This window comes from Centroberyx gerrardi, chromosome 20, assembly GCF_048128805.1.
Source record: "Centroberyx gerrardi isolate f3 chromosome 20, fCenGer3.hap1.cur.20231027, whole genome shotgun sequence".
Lineage (NCBI taxonomy): Eukaryota > Metazoa > Chordata > Actinopteri > Beryciformes > Berycidae > Centroberyx > Centroberyx gerrardi.
Genome location: NC_136016.1, coordinates 6,660,099 through 6,673,571, shown reverse-complemented (window position 1 = coordinate 6,673,571; position 13,473 = coordinate 6,660,099). Strand labels below are relative to the sequence as shown.

Genomic DNA, 13,473 nt, shown 5'->3' with positions numbered 1-13,473 from the left:
TTTTTTTAGAGTAGAAATGCACCATACATTTGAGGTCATCCATGTTCAACATTACACTGTTTTGGTGCCCCCAAAGCATGCATATCCATACATTCTCCGTACAGTATTTGGATTTCTGTTCTTCTTCCATAACAAAAAAACTTCCAAAATAAAAGCACATAAATCAATATATAGAAATAGGAGTTATTTGGCCACGGACGGTTGGTGCGCTATCTCTGCAGCGATGGCAGTCATACCTTGGGCTTATTCTAGTGGAGAAAGAAGAAACACTGGCAGCTTCCAGTCGTTTGCACTCGACTTTTGTCTCTAAATTCATCAAAACAGAGATGGAAAAGGGGGGTTGGCAAAGCTGGGGGGAAGACGGGTGTTAAGGTCACACATAACAGAGAGGGAGAAGAGAGCAAGAGAGACAGCAGACATGTGCAGCAAGGACACCATTTCTACAATGCAAAAAAAGTCCATCTTAAAGTCATTGATTTCATATTATGTCTTGAAATCTTTTTCTTAAAGCAAGTGAAAAAAACAAAAGTTTCGAGACAGAATAAGGCAGATCCACTAGTATCAACAAAATTACACTGTGCAGTTTTTTTTCACTTGTTTTAAGAAAAACTAAGATTTTAAGACTTAAATGACTAAGATTAAGATTAAATGACTTGTAAAGATGGATATTTTTGCAGAGTAGGTAGCATGACAGAGGTGTACTGTTTCAAATTGTCACTTCCTCCCTTTGGCAAAATTTCAGTATTCAGGATGAATTTCAGTGAAACCTTGTCAGATTTAAAAAGAACGACAGCGCGGTAATGACCAGTCCCTTGTGGTACAGTATAAGTAAAGAGGACAGAACAGCTACATCAGATCTCGACAGCAGGACAGTGGTTAGTATAGACAGGCACTAACTGGACTGACATACAGACAAGCAGACCAGCGTCTTTATTTGGCACACACAGAGAGAGAGAGAGACAGACAGTTCTTTCATCCCCCAAACATGATGCTTTACTCGTTGTTGTTTTTTTAAATCAAGCCTTTTATTGCAAAGACAATAGTACAAGAAGGCTGAATGAAGTTCCAACATCAAATTAACCCCTCTCCCTTTCAAGGTTGCAGAGACACTCGTGAGAAGCTGTGCCAATAAGATAAATGCGGCAAAATGTAAATGCCGCTGTAAAAGTCACTGACCCAAATTCCATTATCACCACATCAAGCGCTGTGCTGAAACTTTGGCCTAAAGTCCAACAGCGTCTCTCTGTTATTGACAAGAATTTCAGTATGTACAAGTCTTCAATTTGATGTTAAAACATAGATTATTCATGTTAGTGTCAGATCGTGTGATTTCGTTTTTTACTCCACAGCTAGAGGCACTATATGATGTGCTAATGTAGAAAAAGAGTTAAAGTGGGTGAGAATGAAACCGTGTCCTGTAGCACCATGCGTCCGTACTGAGGGAGGGTTTGAGGGAAGCAGCCGTACCAATTGTCTTTTCTTTCATGCATGAACGGTAGTTACACCCGACTCAGAGCGTTGCATCTCTCTAAGGGATGAGGGTTGGTTGTCCCCATTCAGCCTTGGTAAGATATTCAGACACCACAATAGATAGTCAAGCACCTGGGTTTGTGTGTCTGGCACACTGCCCGTCTGTAAAGATGCCGGATATTGGAGAACAAGTTCAAAGGCCTATATTGATAATAGTATAAGTGTTTACAGAAAGTCACAGAAATACGGACTATTACTTTCATAAGGTGCTTTTTTTATAAACCGATCATAGATACTGTATGACAAGCACTCCTGTATGGCACATTTATGTACAGTAAACATTCTTGTCACCTTTGATAATGACTGGCTCCGTTCCATAAGTTAAAACATTTACATTAGCTGTTCACTACACGTGATACATAGCCTCTTGTTTCAGAGGGATACAGGGATTATCAAAACCTCACAGCATGAAAAGGTAAAATTATTGTAGTATACTGTAAGACCCAGTAAAAGTATTGATTGTAATATCATATTTACATTATGAAATCCTCTTTGGGATCAACATATTTAAATTTACACTCCGATATACAAATCCTTTACATCTTCATTCTGATGGAGAGCGCTGACGTTTGTTAAAATCAGTTGTTTATTCGCTGGGGGGGGGGGGATAACCCCTCCGTCGATATAAAAGACATGTACATGCATGAAAGACAAGCAAAAGATACATTTTCCTCAGAGAAAATGTCCGTTTCCATTGATTTTTAATAAGGATGGCACGCAGTCCTTTTTAGTCTGGTTTGGCTTGGCACGGCTCTGCACCAAAGGCTTCGCCAAGTGGCTACTGCCCAGTTAGAAAGCACAGGGCAAGAGTGGGGGGGGTGGGGGTGGGTGGAGGAGGGTGGGAGGAGGGTTGTGACAGAGAGGGGTGGGGGGGCGGGATTTGGGGAGAAAAAAAGATACAGACCCAAGCCTTTTCCTTGCGTGGCTCGGCTTGGGGAGAGTTTATTGCCATAAGCAGGAGGAGGAGGGGAAGGAAAGAAGGAGTAAGGATGAGGGGAAGGAGAGGGGAAGGAGGGGGGAGGAGGGGGGGTGGGGGGGTGGATGAGGGGCAGCGAGGTGTCTGTCCTATTGCGCGGCTGGCTGAGTCTGTGCCTGTTTGTCTGTCTGTCCTCACACTGTCGAAATCAATTTGCCCTCTGCGGAACTGCGGACAGAGAGAGGGAGAGGCTTCCAGCTGGGGTGGCCCGGGAGACACAGCAGCAAACACAAACCAGGACATGGGGGGGCAGAAACCACTTCTACCCCCGCAGGCCACACATGATCAGAAACCCCCACAGTCAAAAAGCATGATCTGAGCTGACTCTTGTATATATAATGGGTGGCTTCAATCAAATAGTGGTAATTCTTAATGAATTATATGGCTTTATAATTTGGATGCCTTTGTGTTTGCTCTAGCAATTGCTACAAAGGGACATAAAGCATGGTGAGCGTATTGGGATTGGGTGGGTGGGTGGGTGCAGTTAAGCGGGTGGAAGCGCTACTGTGGTTGCATGGTGCATGGAGGGCAGCGTCAGTTAGCTGGGCTGAGGGGAGAGGAGCCGGGAGTGCAAGCGTGGGAGTTTTTCGTAAAAAAATAACGAAACGAAACTTAATCAAACTTAATTCAACTTAAGCTTAACACAGAAACCAAGGTAACCAATTAACATGCCTTAAAACGTACTCTATTAGAAAAGAAACATGATTCCAAATGGTCCTGTATGGGTTGACATGGACCATTTGGCACGGCTGACCAAACACAAGGCCGGCCCTGTAACCACTACACATTATACGATCTTATCACTTATTATATCATATAAATCAATATAAGTGCAAACAGAACAGAACGGCAACATAAAATAGCACAAAGAAAATGTTTGAAAAAACGATACACAGAACAACACAAAACAAAAATGTGGTGTGTCCTCCTGATTGTGTGTTGGGACTGAGAAGTGTGTTTGCGGGCCTGGACATCCCAATCCCACCTCTGTCTATTTCCAGCTGTTTCAACTGGGGTTGGAGTCAATAATCTTTCAGTTCAATCAATTCAAAATCCAATCAGCAAAGCTAATGACACAGCATTCACTGTGAAATATGTCCCAATAGGTAAGATACAATCATCTTTTTGGGCAAAATTGTTTTTCTAAACACTTGAATTGATTGAACTGGAACTTAGTTGAACCTGACCATGGTTTCAATATGAAAAGAAAAATATTGTCTGTAGTAAGTTAAAACCGGGTCTTACCTTGTGGGAAAGCGGGGCTCGTACTCCTCAACCCCTGGCTGTAAAGATAAAAAAATAACACCCATTAGACACGGATGGATTTAGCCATATATAAATCGTAAATATTTACCACTGAACATATACCATCATAATAAATGCTTTGTCTTGAAAGAATCGGGTAAGGCTGCCATAACCGAAGCAGCCAGCAGATGGCAGCAAAGGAACACAGTAGAGGAGACACTGCAGTGAGTCAACAGTAAAGATGAAGTATTCTTTGAAGGCTTGTCATACTAAAGACTTATAGATATAAAGAAGGATATATGACTAGAGGTAGTTCAGAAGCTAGAAATGATGTCATTCGATGCAAGGAGGAGAAATGTAAATATTCATTTGAACAGTGGGTGGATGTATATGATGATTGTACTGACTGATGAGTCATCATTGTGTGTGTGTGTGTGTGTGTGTGTGTGTGTGTGTGTGTGTGCGTGTGTGTGTGTGTGTGTGTATCCCTAGGCAATTCAACCTGCAGGTTAACCAATCGAACCCTTCCGCACCTCTGAGCTGTGGTTCCTCCTCCACATAACCAGCTCTTATCCCGGTTCATACCCCATTAGTCTTTGTTTTGATCGTCTGTTCTTACCAAACCCTCACTGACACTTTCATGTGCAAATCAGCCTGCCAATGCTCATGCCGACAGACCCAGTTCTCCCTGTGTGTCACCGGAGATGTGTTTTTTTTTTTCCCCCGGAATGATGTGAGGCAGAAAGCAGCGGCATGAAGAATTTAAGGTGTTACATGACTGTGCCGAGCAATCAAGCGCTGCCCACGTGTGAGAGGTAGGAGCCTCGCACATGGGCCACCTCCTCCTCCTCCTCCTCCTCCTCCTCCTCCTCCTTCTTTCTCAGTCAGCTGGGTTAACCCCCTGCTCTGCGTTATCAGAGGACGCCTGTCAGAAGCGCTTCCCTCATGAGACAGAAGCAGCCGAGCGCAGAGGCAGTCTTCTCCAATCTGTGCTGTGTCACATCTTGGACTCAGCCCGCCATACGCGCACACACACACACACACACACACACACACACACACATACAGAACGTGTGATGCGGAGGGGAACTGATCCCTGCGTTTATGTAAGCTAATGTAGCAGAACGTTCTCGGCAGTGCAGCGGCACTAGAGAACTGGGCGTACTGGTAAAGAAAGAGACAGCCTGTCAAAGCAAAGTTCTTCCTGTGCTATATCTGGGTGCAGTGTGAGTACCAGTAGTGAAACTGCAGTTAGGTCAGGCAGCGTTTAGGGAATAGCTACCTCCGAAGCTTCTGAGACAGAGACAGAAACGCGGGTCTTTGCCAGGGTTCGTGCCACGGCTCAGTGTGTCATGTGTGAACGTGTGGGCAGGTGCCAGTGTGTGTTTGCACGCTTGTTTTGCAGGGCCCCCCTACCTGTGAGAAGCCTGGCACCGCCACGCTGTAGGGGCGTTGTTGTCTGCCGTGCGCGGCGGCGGCGCTCTGTGCCGCCATACGGGAGTGCATGCTGTAGTCGGGGACGGGGAGAGCCATGTCTTCCCTCTCTAGAAGGTTGCCCGTGCTGCTGCTCTTCCCGTGGTGGAGGCTAGAAACACACACACACACACACAGAGAAAACAAGGCAACAGTAAACATGTTGTCCCCCCGAGGCAGTTCCCCTCTGGGCCAATCAGTAACAAATATGTCAGGTTGTGGTTGTTTATTGTGTGGGACAGGGAGAACTGCAGGGGAGCCGTCACTCAGTGGACTGTGCCTTTTGAAATATTTCCCCGATTATAAAAATGGTTATAAAAATGTGTCGTTTTGACTGGTAGTTTTAGTGTCCCGCTTGGGCAAATCAGTGTAATATTAATGCTGGAACACAGTGGTGAGATGCATCATTTCCCCAAGTTTCATCAAAATCCAATCAGTGGTGTTTGAGATATTGTGTGTGATGGACGGACAAATAAATGAACAGACGGACACCGATCCATATGCCCCCAAGAATGAAATGGATAATGACAAATATACATAGATGCATACAATAAACTAGAGTAAAGAACACCTACTTGTGGACTCGGAGCTGCCTCATGGAGTCGCCGTCACTGTCAGCGATCACCCGTGTGTAGGAGAAGGGAAACCAGCCACGCCTGGTAGAGGGGGAATACCACACATTAGCAACACAAATAGCTGGAAAACACCCTCAAATCCAGACTGATCAAAACTAAATGCAACAGGCCAACTATGACAAATTACATGACATGATTATGCAAATTCTGATCAAAAGCCACTCTGGATGAAAACACAGAGACGAGTCAGGTGGTGTGTGTCCATCTGTGTGTGTGTGTGTGTGCGTTCTTTTACCTCTATCCTTATGAGGACCAAATCTCTTCAAATAGGATAGAAAGATGGGGAAAATCCTCCAAAGAGTGGACAAGGGACTAATTTACGGTTAGGCTTTAGGATTAAGGTTAGAATTAGAATTAGGTTAGTGTAAGGGTTAAGGATAGGTTTATAGTGGTGAGGATTAAGATTAGGGTATGACTGTAGTCAATGGAGGGTCCTCACAAGGATAGTAACACAAGCATGTGCATGTGTGAGTGCAAATGTACAGTATGTGCATGTGCGACTCCATCTGTGTCTGTGCAAGCATAAGCTGCGCTCACATCCTGTTCTTCTCGTTCTCCCCGTAGTGCCACCCATCGCGGGCCTCGGGGACCAGCAGGGTGATCACGTCGCCCTCATTGAAGCTGAGCAGGGTGCTGTTGTCCCCGGCCGCGTGGGAGAAGATGGCCTGCACGCGGGTTCTCCCGTTCCGCTCCAGCCCCGCCGCCATGGAGCTGGACCTGGGCAGCGTGCGGGTCTCCGCTGATGGTGGATGGAGGAAACGAAGGAGAGAGAGAAAGAGGGAGAGAAGGGAGAGGGAAGGAGAATGGGTGAAAGGGGGAGGAGACGTGGTTAACTAATAATCACACCAAATTGCACACAGGCTTCAAATTGTCACTTCCAGTCTCCACCTCTCCAATAAAACACCTAATGTGGGGTGACCGGTGTAAAACGGCTGCTAAGTGAATGGGTGTGTAGCTACTGTACCTCCATATAATTCAGAGTGTGCAGGTATTTACTGGTTGCAAAACATTTCTCTCTCCTGTGTGATTTTAAATACCATTTTTTGTAAAACCTGTTCCTGTCCTCTGCCTATTTTTACTGCTCCTTTCTCCTCCTCCCTTTTTAACATCACACTTCTTCCTATTCCCGCTTGCTGTGGCCTGTTTCCATTAAGACTGCACAGGCTGTGTGCGCAAGTTCTCCATGTGACAGTGATACAATACAACCAGGAAGATAAAGAGAAGGTCCATTCTGTTAGTTCCTTTAGCTGGTTTCAGATCAGCTTTGGGTATTCACACAGGTCTTCAAGGACTACACTTCCTTAACTGTGATAAAACCTCTGTAAAGGCCTGATAAAAAGTCATGGCATCGTGTCGGCCCTTACTCAGTGTGGTCTTGCTCTTGGCCGGGGCGACCTTGCGCACAGGCAGGGTGTTGGAGTACACCTCCCCTCCGTGCCGCTGGGTCTGCGGCGAGACCTTGCCCTGGGCCGCCTTGCCGTCCATCCACTGCTGGTAGTCCTCTCCTCCGTGGGCGCCGGCCGTGCCGTTCATCACCGGCATCCCCCCGTCCACCGCTCCCATCAGCCTCTGCGGAGGAGAGGAAATTAGCATAGAGGCAATTAAAACGCGCACATCCTCGCTTTCACATCACCCAAAGCCGTTATGTAACATCCTGCAGCTCATCAATAATAATGAAGAAGGTGGAGAGTGGATCTAGGTCAGGAAATGCTCATTAACAAAAAGACCAATCAAGTCCAATAGAGCAAATAAACACACTAGAGCAAAAACAAGCCTTTGTGGCAATGCTGGACTGCCAGGATGCATTTCTGTATACGTTGATATATCGATACATAGATTAACATATGGCTATAACATACGACTACTGGGAGGATGAGACTTGCAAAGAATTTCAAAGTGTGTTTTTAATCAGGGAACATTAAACACCAGTGAATCTGCACCGTGGGATCTGTAGTTTTTAATTAGAAAAAGAGAAAACCGAGGCGATCTCTTTCATGTAAATCTTGAAGGCTTCTTTCTCAGCGTACTAGAAAGCAGCCCTGCGGGGGGAGGAGGCAGGGTGTAAAAGAGCCGGAGGACCCAAGGAATTTAAGCCCCCTCTGTGTGCGACACGCTAATTAGCATGGCTCGCTAACGATTTCATTTGCATCGGCGAGAGTTTTCCGAGGACGTGTCGAGAGCTCCCATGATGCACCGGCAACATCCGGAGGGCACCACCCATCCACACACTCCAGGTCCTAATTAATGGACTTGTTAGAGGCATAGAACACATACCTGCGTATCTGTGTGTGTGTGTGTGTGTGTGTGTGTGTGTGTGTGTGTGAAACTGCATCAGCCAATGGATAACATCATTCACCATTGCTGTTTCCAAAAACCTCTTATCAGATACAACTGCAACAAAAGTCAGGCCAGATGAAATGATGTTAGAGTAATAGGGGAACCAACCTGTTGCCCCATGCCGCCACTAGCCATGAGGGCGGCCAGCTCTGGGGGGACGGGCAGGGGTTTGGCACCGGGGATGGGCTCGGAGATGACCATGCTGCCCTTGGCGCCCGGGTGGCCCATGGTGCCGCCCGCGCCGCTCATCTGCTGGGCCAGGAGCATGGCGCGGTCCGGCAGCTTGTTGGGCTCAGCACACGCCTGCTGCCAGGCCGGGATCTTCTGGGATAACAGCTCCTTCCCCTGGACGGAAAGAGAGTGTGGAGGAGTGGAAGAAAGAGGGGGAGAGTAGAATTAATTTTTCATTTAAAGGCAGAAAATGCGTTTCCCATACTGCGGAACAGGTGAGGTGAGTCATCCTGCCTTAAGGAGCTGCTAACACACCTAAAAGAACTTCATTAGCATGGGCTTCAATGGAGAGTTTTAGTGTTCCATGATGGTCTAAATGCTGCTTCAGAGGCTTTTCCACCTTGACAAGAAGAAAATTCTCGGGGGAAACACTGAATACTTGTCATTTTTGGGGCATAAAATTTAAAGATATTGAATATTGGCGTAAAATAAATGCTATCGGCTTCAAAAAACGTTATCAGTCGACTATTCTTCCACCAGATGACCCAGGTTCATAAACCATATTGGCAAAAACCCGCCCTGCAGAAGTGTCAGGGGGTCGAGTGAAAAGATAACTGATGGACGAATGAAAGGATGATGAGAAGGCCGGAGGGAAGAAGGGGAGGAAGGTAGATGGAGCGGCATGAGAGATAAGTACGAAGCGAGGGATGAGAGGAGGGAAGTGAGATACCAACCCTCTTTATGAATGCACACGTTCCATTTGAGAGGCTCTCTACTGGCGCATGGAGGGCCCGACTTACATTTCCTCCATACATTATAGAGCGGAGCGGTCGGAATCCTAAGCAGCATTACATAAAGACGTTCCTCATTTGCATTCATGTGTCAGCGAACAAGCGAGCAAGTGGAAGAAACAGGCAGAACTCCTGAAGCCACAGATATCGGACAGGCGCTCTAAGGAGAATCTAGCGCTCACACTGTTATTTGAACTCTATCAGGTTTGTTAAAGTGGATAAACACATTCTTGCTTCAAGGTTGTCTAGCCCCGCTGGGTAAACGTGGGCTGGAGCATCAGGTATCAGGGTGTGGGCGGGATGATCAACGAAATTTGCACACACACACACACACAAAAAGTACAGCAAACAAATGTGCACCCACAACATTACACACACAAAAATGAGAGAAAGGGAAAGAGAGAGAATCAGATGAACATGACAGACTGACACATAGTTCTATTTGTACCAGATTAATATGAGCTTGGTTTCTCTGTATCTGTCAACATGCACTGGCCTCTTAATTTTGACATTTTGGCAAAACAATGTTCTCTATTTTAACACCCTCTGGTGATAATTAGTGTTAGTCATAGAAACCACTGGTTCTCAGAGACTGTGAAACTGTTGCATGCATTAATGTAGTGACCATCAAGTTATTACCCTCTGGTTGAAATAGGTTTTTGTGCTGAAACCCTAATCTCTATGTCAATATATGTAATTGCTTCATGAGAACTGGCGATTTCTTTGTCACGCAGTAAAAACGCGTGGTGAATATGAATTATCACAAGAGGCTATGAGCATACACTGCAAAAAATGTCCATCTTCATTCCACTTGTTCCCAAATAAACTTTCTCTTGTTTCAGAAATTTTCTAGAAACAAAAATGTCAGTGTCTTGAAACAAGGCACAAAAATTCTGTAAAATGAGTTGATTTGCATTGGAAACAAGTGAAACTATCGCACCCCATTGGCAGTTTATTTCACTTGTTTTGAGAAAAAGACTCAATATTAGATTAAATGACTTGTTAAAATGATTTTTTTTTGCAGTGTGGAGAAAATACTTCTGGAACCTGAGGGGGGCATCCATGTCTGAGCTCTATTAAGCGAGTACCTAAGGAAATGAGAACTAGCCCCCAGTGTTTTTCCAGGCATTCATACAGGATTATTACAGTTACAATGGTGCCCAGGCTTAGATATTGTCCTCCTACCAGCGGATGACTGGATTAATGGGATTGGGATGGAGATTTGATGTATCTGTTTCTGTGTATCCATATCTGCGTGCTTGCATGTGCATCAGTGACACTGATCTTATGTATGTGTGTGTGTGCGCCAGTCACACTGTTCTTCAGTGTGTCTGGCTGTTGCTGGGAGCCGTGAGTCACTGTGACCCCGATTGGCCCTTCCTGCTAGGTAAGGTAGTGCGTAGGTGGTCAGTGTGGTTTACCAGCGCGATGATAAACTGCACTAGCAGATGGTGGCTTTTTCTCCTTCGTTCCTGCCTTCTCTCTTCCCTTCCCTGCTCATCAGCCACAGCGCAGGAGAGCTGTTTTCTTAAAGGAACACGCCAGGTTTTTGGGAGATTTGCCCGTTGGTCAGCTTATCCATTAAGCGATGAGAGCATATGACACCAAAATCATCCGTGGGTCCCCAGTAGATCATTGGCTAATGTTGAGTGATAGAAGGTGAGCAGCATTATCCAAAGTAAGAAGCCTGACCTTGTAGTAATAAGCAGTTGTTAGTGTTTTTATTATATGGCCTGTAGAATTATAAATTCAAAAACAATCAAATATCATTAACTCAATATAGTTGATGTAGCCAGGGTTTATTTTTGGAACTATTTCAGGTAGTAGCCACGTATTCATCCGCTGCTCAGTGATTTGTAACTATACAGTCTCCCATTGCCCATCACCTTTACTTCTTTACTATGGAAACAGGGAAAATAGTCCCTGGCAGTTCAAAACACTATGTTATTTTTTATCATATTTTGTTTCATCATATATCTACTGGGGACACATGGATGATTTTGGTGTCAATGTTCTCATCACTCAACAGGTAAGTTGACCAATGGGCCATACTTGGAGCAATGTGGACAAGGTAGAAAGAAAGAGAGGGAGAGACCCTGAAGAGATGCCCACACTTTCCCATTCCTACCATAAAACACTGAACACCTTCCTTCACTTTGTCTTTTTCTCTTTCCTAGAAGTGTCATCCTGTCTCCCAAACAATACAGTGCCGTCTAACTAATTTCTAAGCTAATTTCATCTCTCTCTGTCTCTTCTTTTTCTATGTTAGCACAGTTTGTATTCTACCTACTGCGTACCGCCTCTCGCTCTCTCTCTGTCTACCTCTCTCTCTACCTCCATCTCTCTTTCACTCTCTCTCTCTCTCTTTCTGTCACATTCACACACACAAACACACACACACCCACACACACGGTGAGTCTGTGTCTGAACGAAGTGTTCCTGTAGAAGTAGGCCATTCTCTCTCCTGCTGCCCCCCCTCCTTCACCCCCCCCCCCCCCCCCCACCCACCCACTCAACCTCTACCTCTCTGCAACTTTTCTCTTGCCACTTCACATTCCCTCCGTTCAGCTCCTGTGCTCGGGGACAAACACAGCCGAAAGAGAGAGAGAGAGAGTGAGAGTGAGTGAGAGAGAGAGGGGGAAATAGAAAAAGCTTCCCTTATCCAGTTCTTGGATAATATAACGCTCCTGATGAGTGATCTCCTGGCTGCACTGACGCATGAGAGTAGCCAAGGCATGATAGCGGAGCCCTTGAGGCGATTGCCTGGATGCAGTGGATGAATGACTGCAGAGGGTGCCGGTGTGGCAGGGAGGGTTCAGCAGTTCGGTACGGAAGGAGGGGAACAAAATCAACAACAACCTGGCTGCTTTAGTACTTTTTTATGTGTACATGTTACCTCCGTGTGTAAATTTTACAAGGTGATAACTAACATCTGCACTTTCTGTACATATTTTTGTGCAAATGCTACCTTCACCTCTAAATCTGATCAACAATTCATATCTGCACATCAGGACACATTTCTGTATATGTCTCCTCCCATCTGTAACCTGATTATGTTTCAACCTGTAAATCTTGACGAAGATGCTGTATCTTCTCCATCTATTTATGTGCTGTATCATTTTCAATACGTTTGGTTGCTGTAATTATTTTGGAGTGATTAATTGCTTTTATCATCTTATTTATAAGTTAAGAAAACATAAGGTGTATAAGATAAGATAATAAAATGTATCTTACATTCGTAACCATTTACCTTTTTCATATCTATATCCTATTCTCTGCTGCTGAAAAGACCCAATTTCCCCGCAGTGATCATTAAAGTTTAATCTAATATAATATAATCTAACCTAGTATGTTTTATACTGCACCAACTGTACAGCCCCCTAGTTTTAAGAGCTTAAATAAAAGTGATTTCCAATGAGGTAAGCAGAGTTTTCCAACTACATCACCAGGTACCCAGTGACTATCATGAGCCCTGGTACTGTGTTAACCGTGTACTGTGCAGTGTGCAGTGTGTACGGCCAACATGCACAGCAGGAGCAGAGGAACCAGTGCGAACATGCTAATGGTTAAAGCCGTCCCATGTCTCACCTTGCTGTGGTAGGCGCTGCTGTTCTTGGCCACGGCGCACTGGCGGTCCACCAGGAAGCAGTACCTCCGCCTCTCCTCGGACAGAGCGTTCTTGTAGCCCTCGGCGATGTAGTTGTCCAGCTCGCTCTGCTTGCTGCTGATGGCCTCCACATACTGGGGAGAGGAAGGAGGCGGATGGCATGAAAACACGCGGCAGGTGGATAGATGTCCATAATCACATCTATCCTGATGGGGTTAAAGTTAGAGGGTGTGGGGGGTAGGATGCTGCAAATTGTTAAGGGGAAACTTTTACCCTGAGCATGAAATGAGCCAAAGTGACGTCAGTAGCTTTAACCACTTTGTACTGCTCATGTTAACAATGGAAGCTGTGAAGGATTGCAGCAGACAATGGGCTAGACTTTGCTATGGTGAATTATGCAGGATTGAACTATGCGACACCAAGCTGAATCACACATCAGCCATCACAATCATGGCATATAAAAGGCTGAGAAGTTGTTTAATAGATGTACTGACATGGGAAAATGATTCACGGAGCGCCAATGCATTTGGAAAATGCCACTGCGGATCACAACTGAAAACCATAAATTACAGCAAAGGAAATCAAGCCCCTCCGACAGTCTGATCGCAAGTGTCTATTATGTGATAATGGGGGACGGAGTTACTGTATTTCCCGCAGATTAGCCCAGTTGAAGCGCCTTCCTTTTCCATTGGAACCCGCTCACCCTCC

At 45.4% G+C, this 13,473-nt stretch overlaps 1 protein-coding gene across 3 annotated transcripts in view; it reads right to left on the bottom strand.

Annotated features, from left to right (window-relative positions):
• The window catches only part of baiap2b (BAR/IMD domain containing adaptor protein 2b), a 64,308-nt gene that overhangs the window by 4,063 nt on the left and 46,772 nt on the right, over positions 1-13,473 (bottom strand). For all 3 annotated transcript variants that reach the window (XM_078290673.1, XM_071907744.2, XM_071907745.2), the window contains 7 exons: positions 12,747-12,899; positions 8,305-8,541; positions 7,224-7,428; positions 6,397-6,598; positions 5,800-5,880; positions 5,168-5,336; positions 3,752-3,789 (listed from right to left, as the gene is read on the bottom strand). In XM_078290673.1, coding sequence (XP_078146799.1) covers positions 3,752-3,789; positions 5,168-5,336; positions 5,800-5,880; positions 6,397-6,598; positions 7,224-7,428; positions 8,305-8,541; positions 12,747-12,899 — 1,085 coding nt within the window. The remainder of the gene's footprint in view (positions 1-3,751; positions 3,790-5,167; positions 5,337-5,799; positions 5,881-6,396; positions 6,599-7,223; positions 7,429-8,304; positions 8,542-12,746; positions 12,900-13,473) is intronic.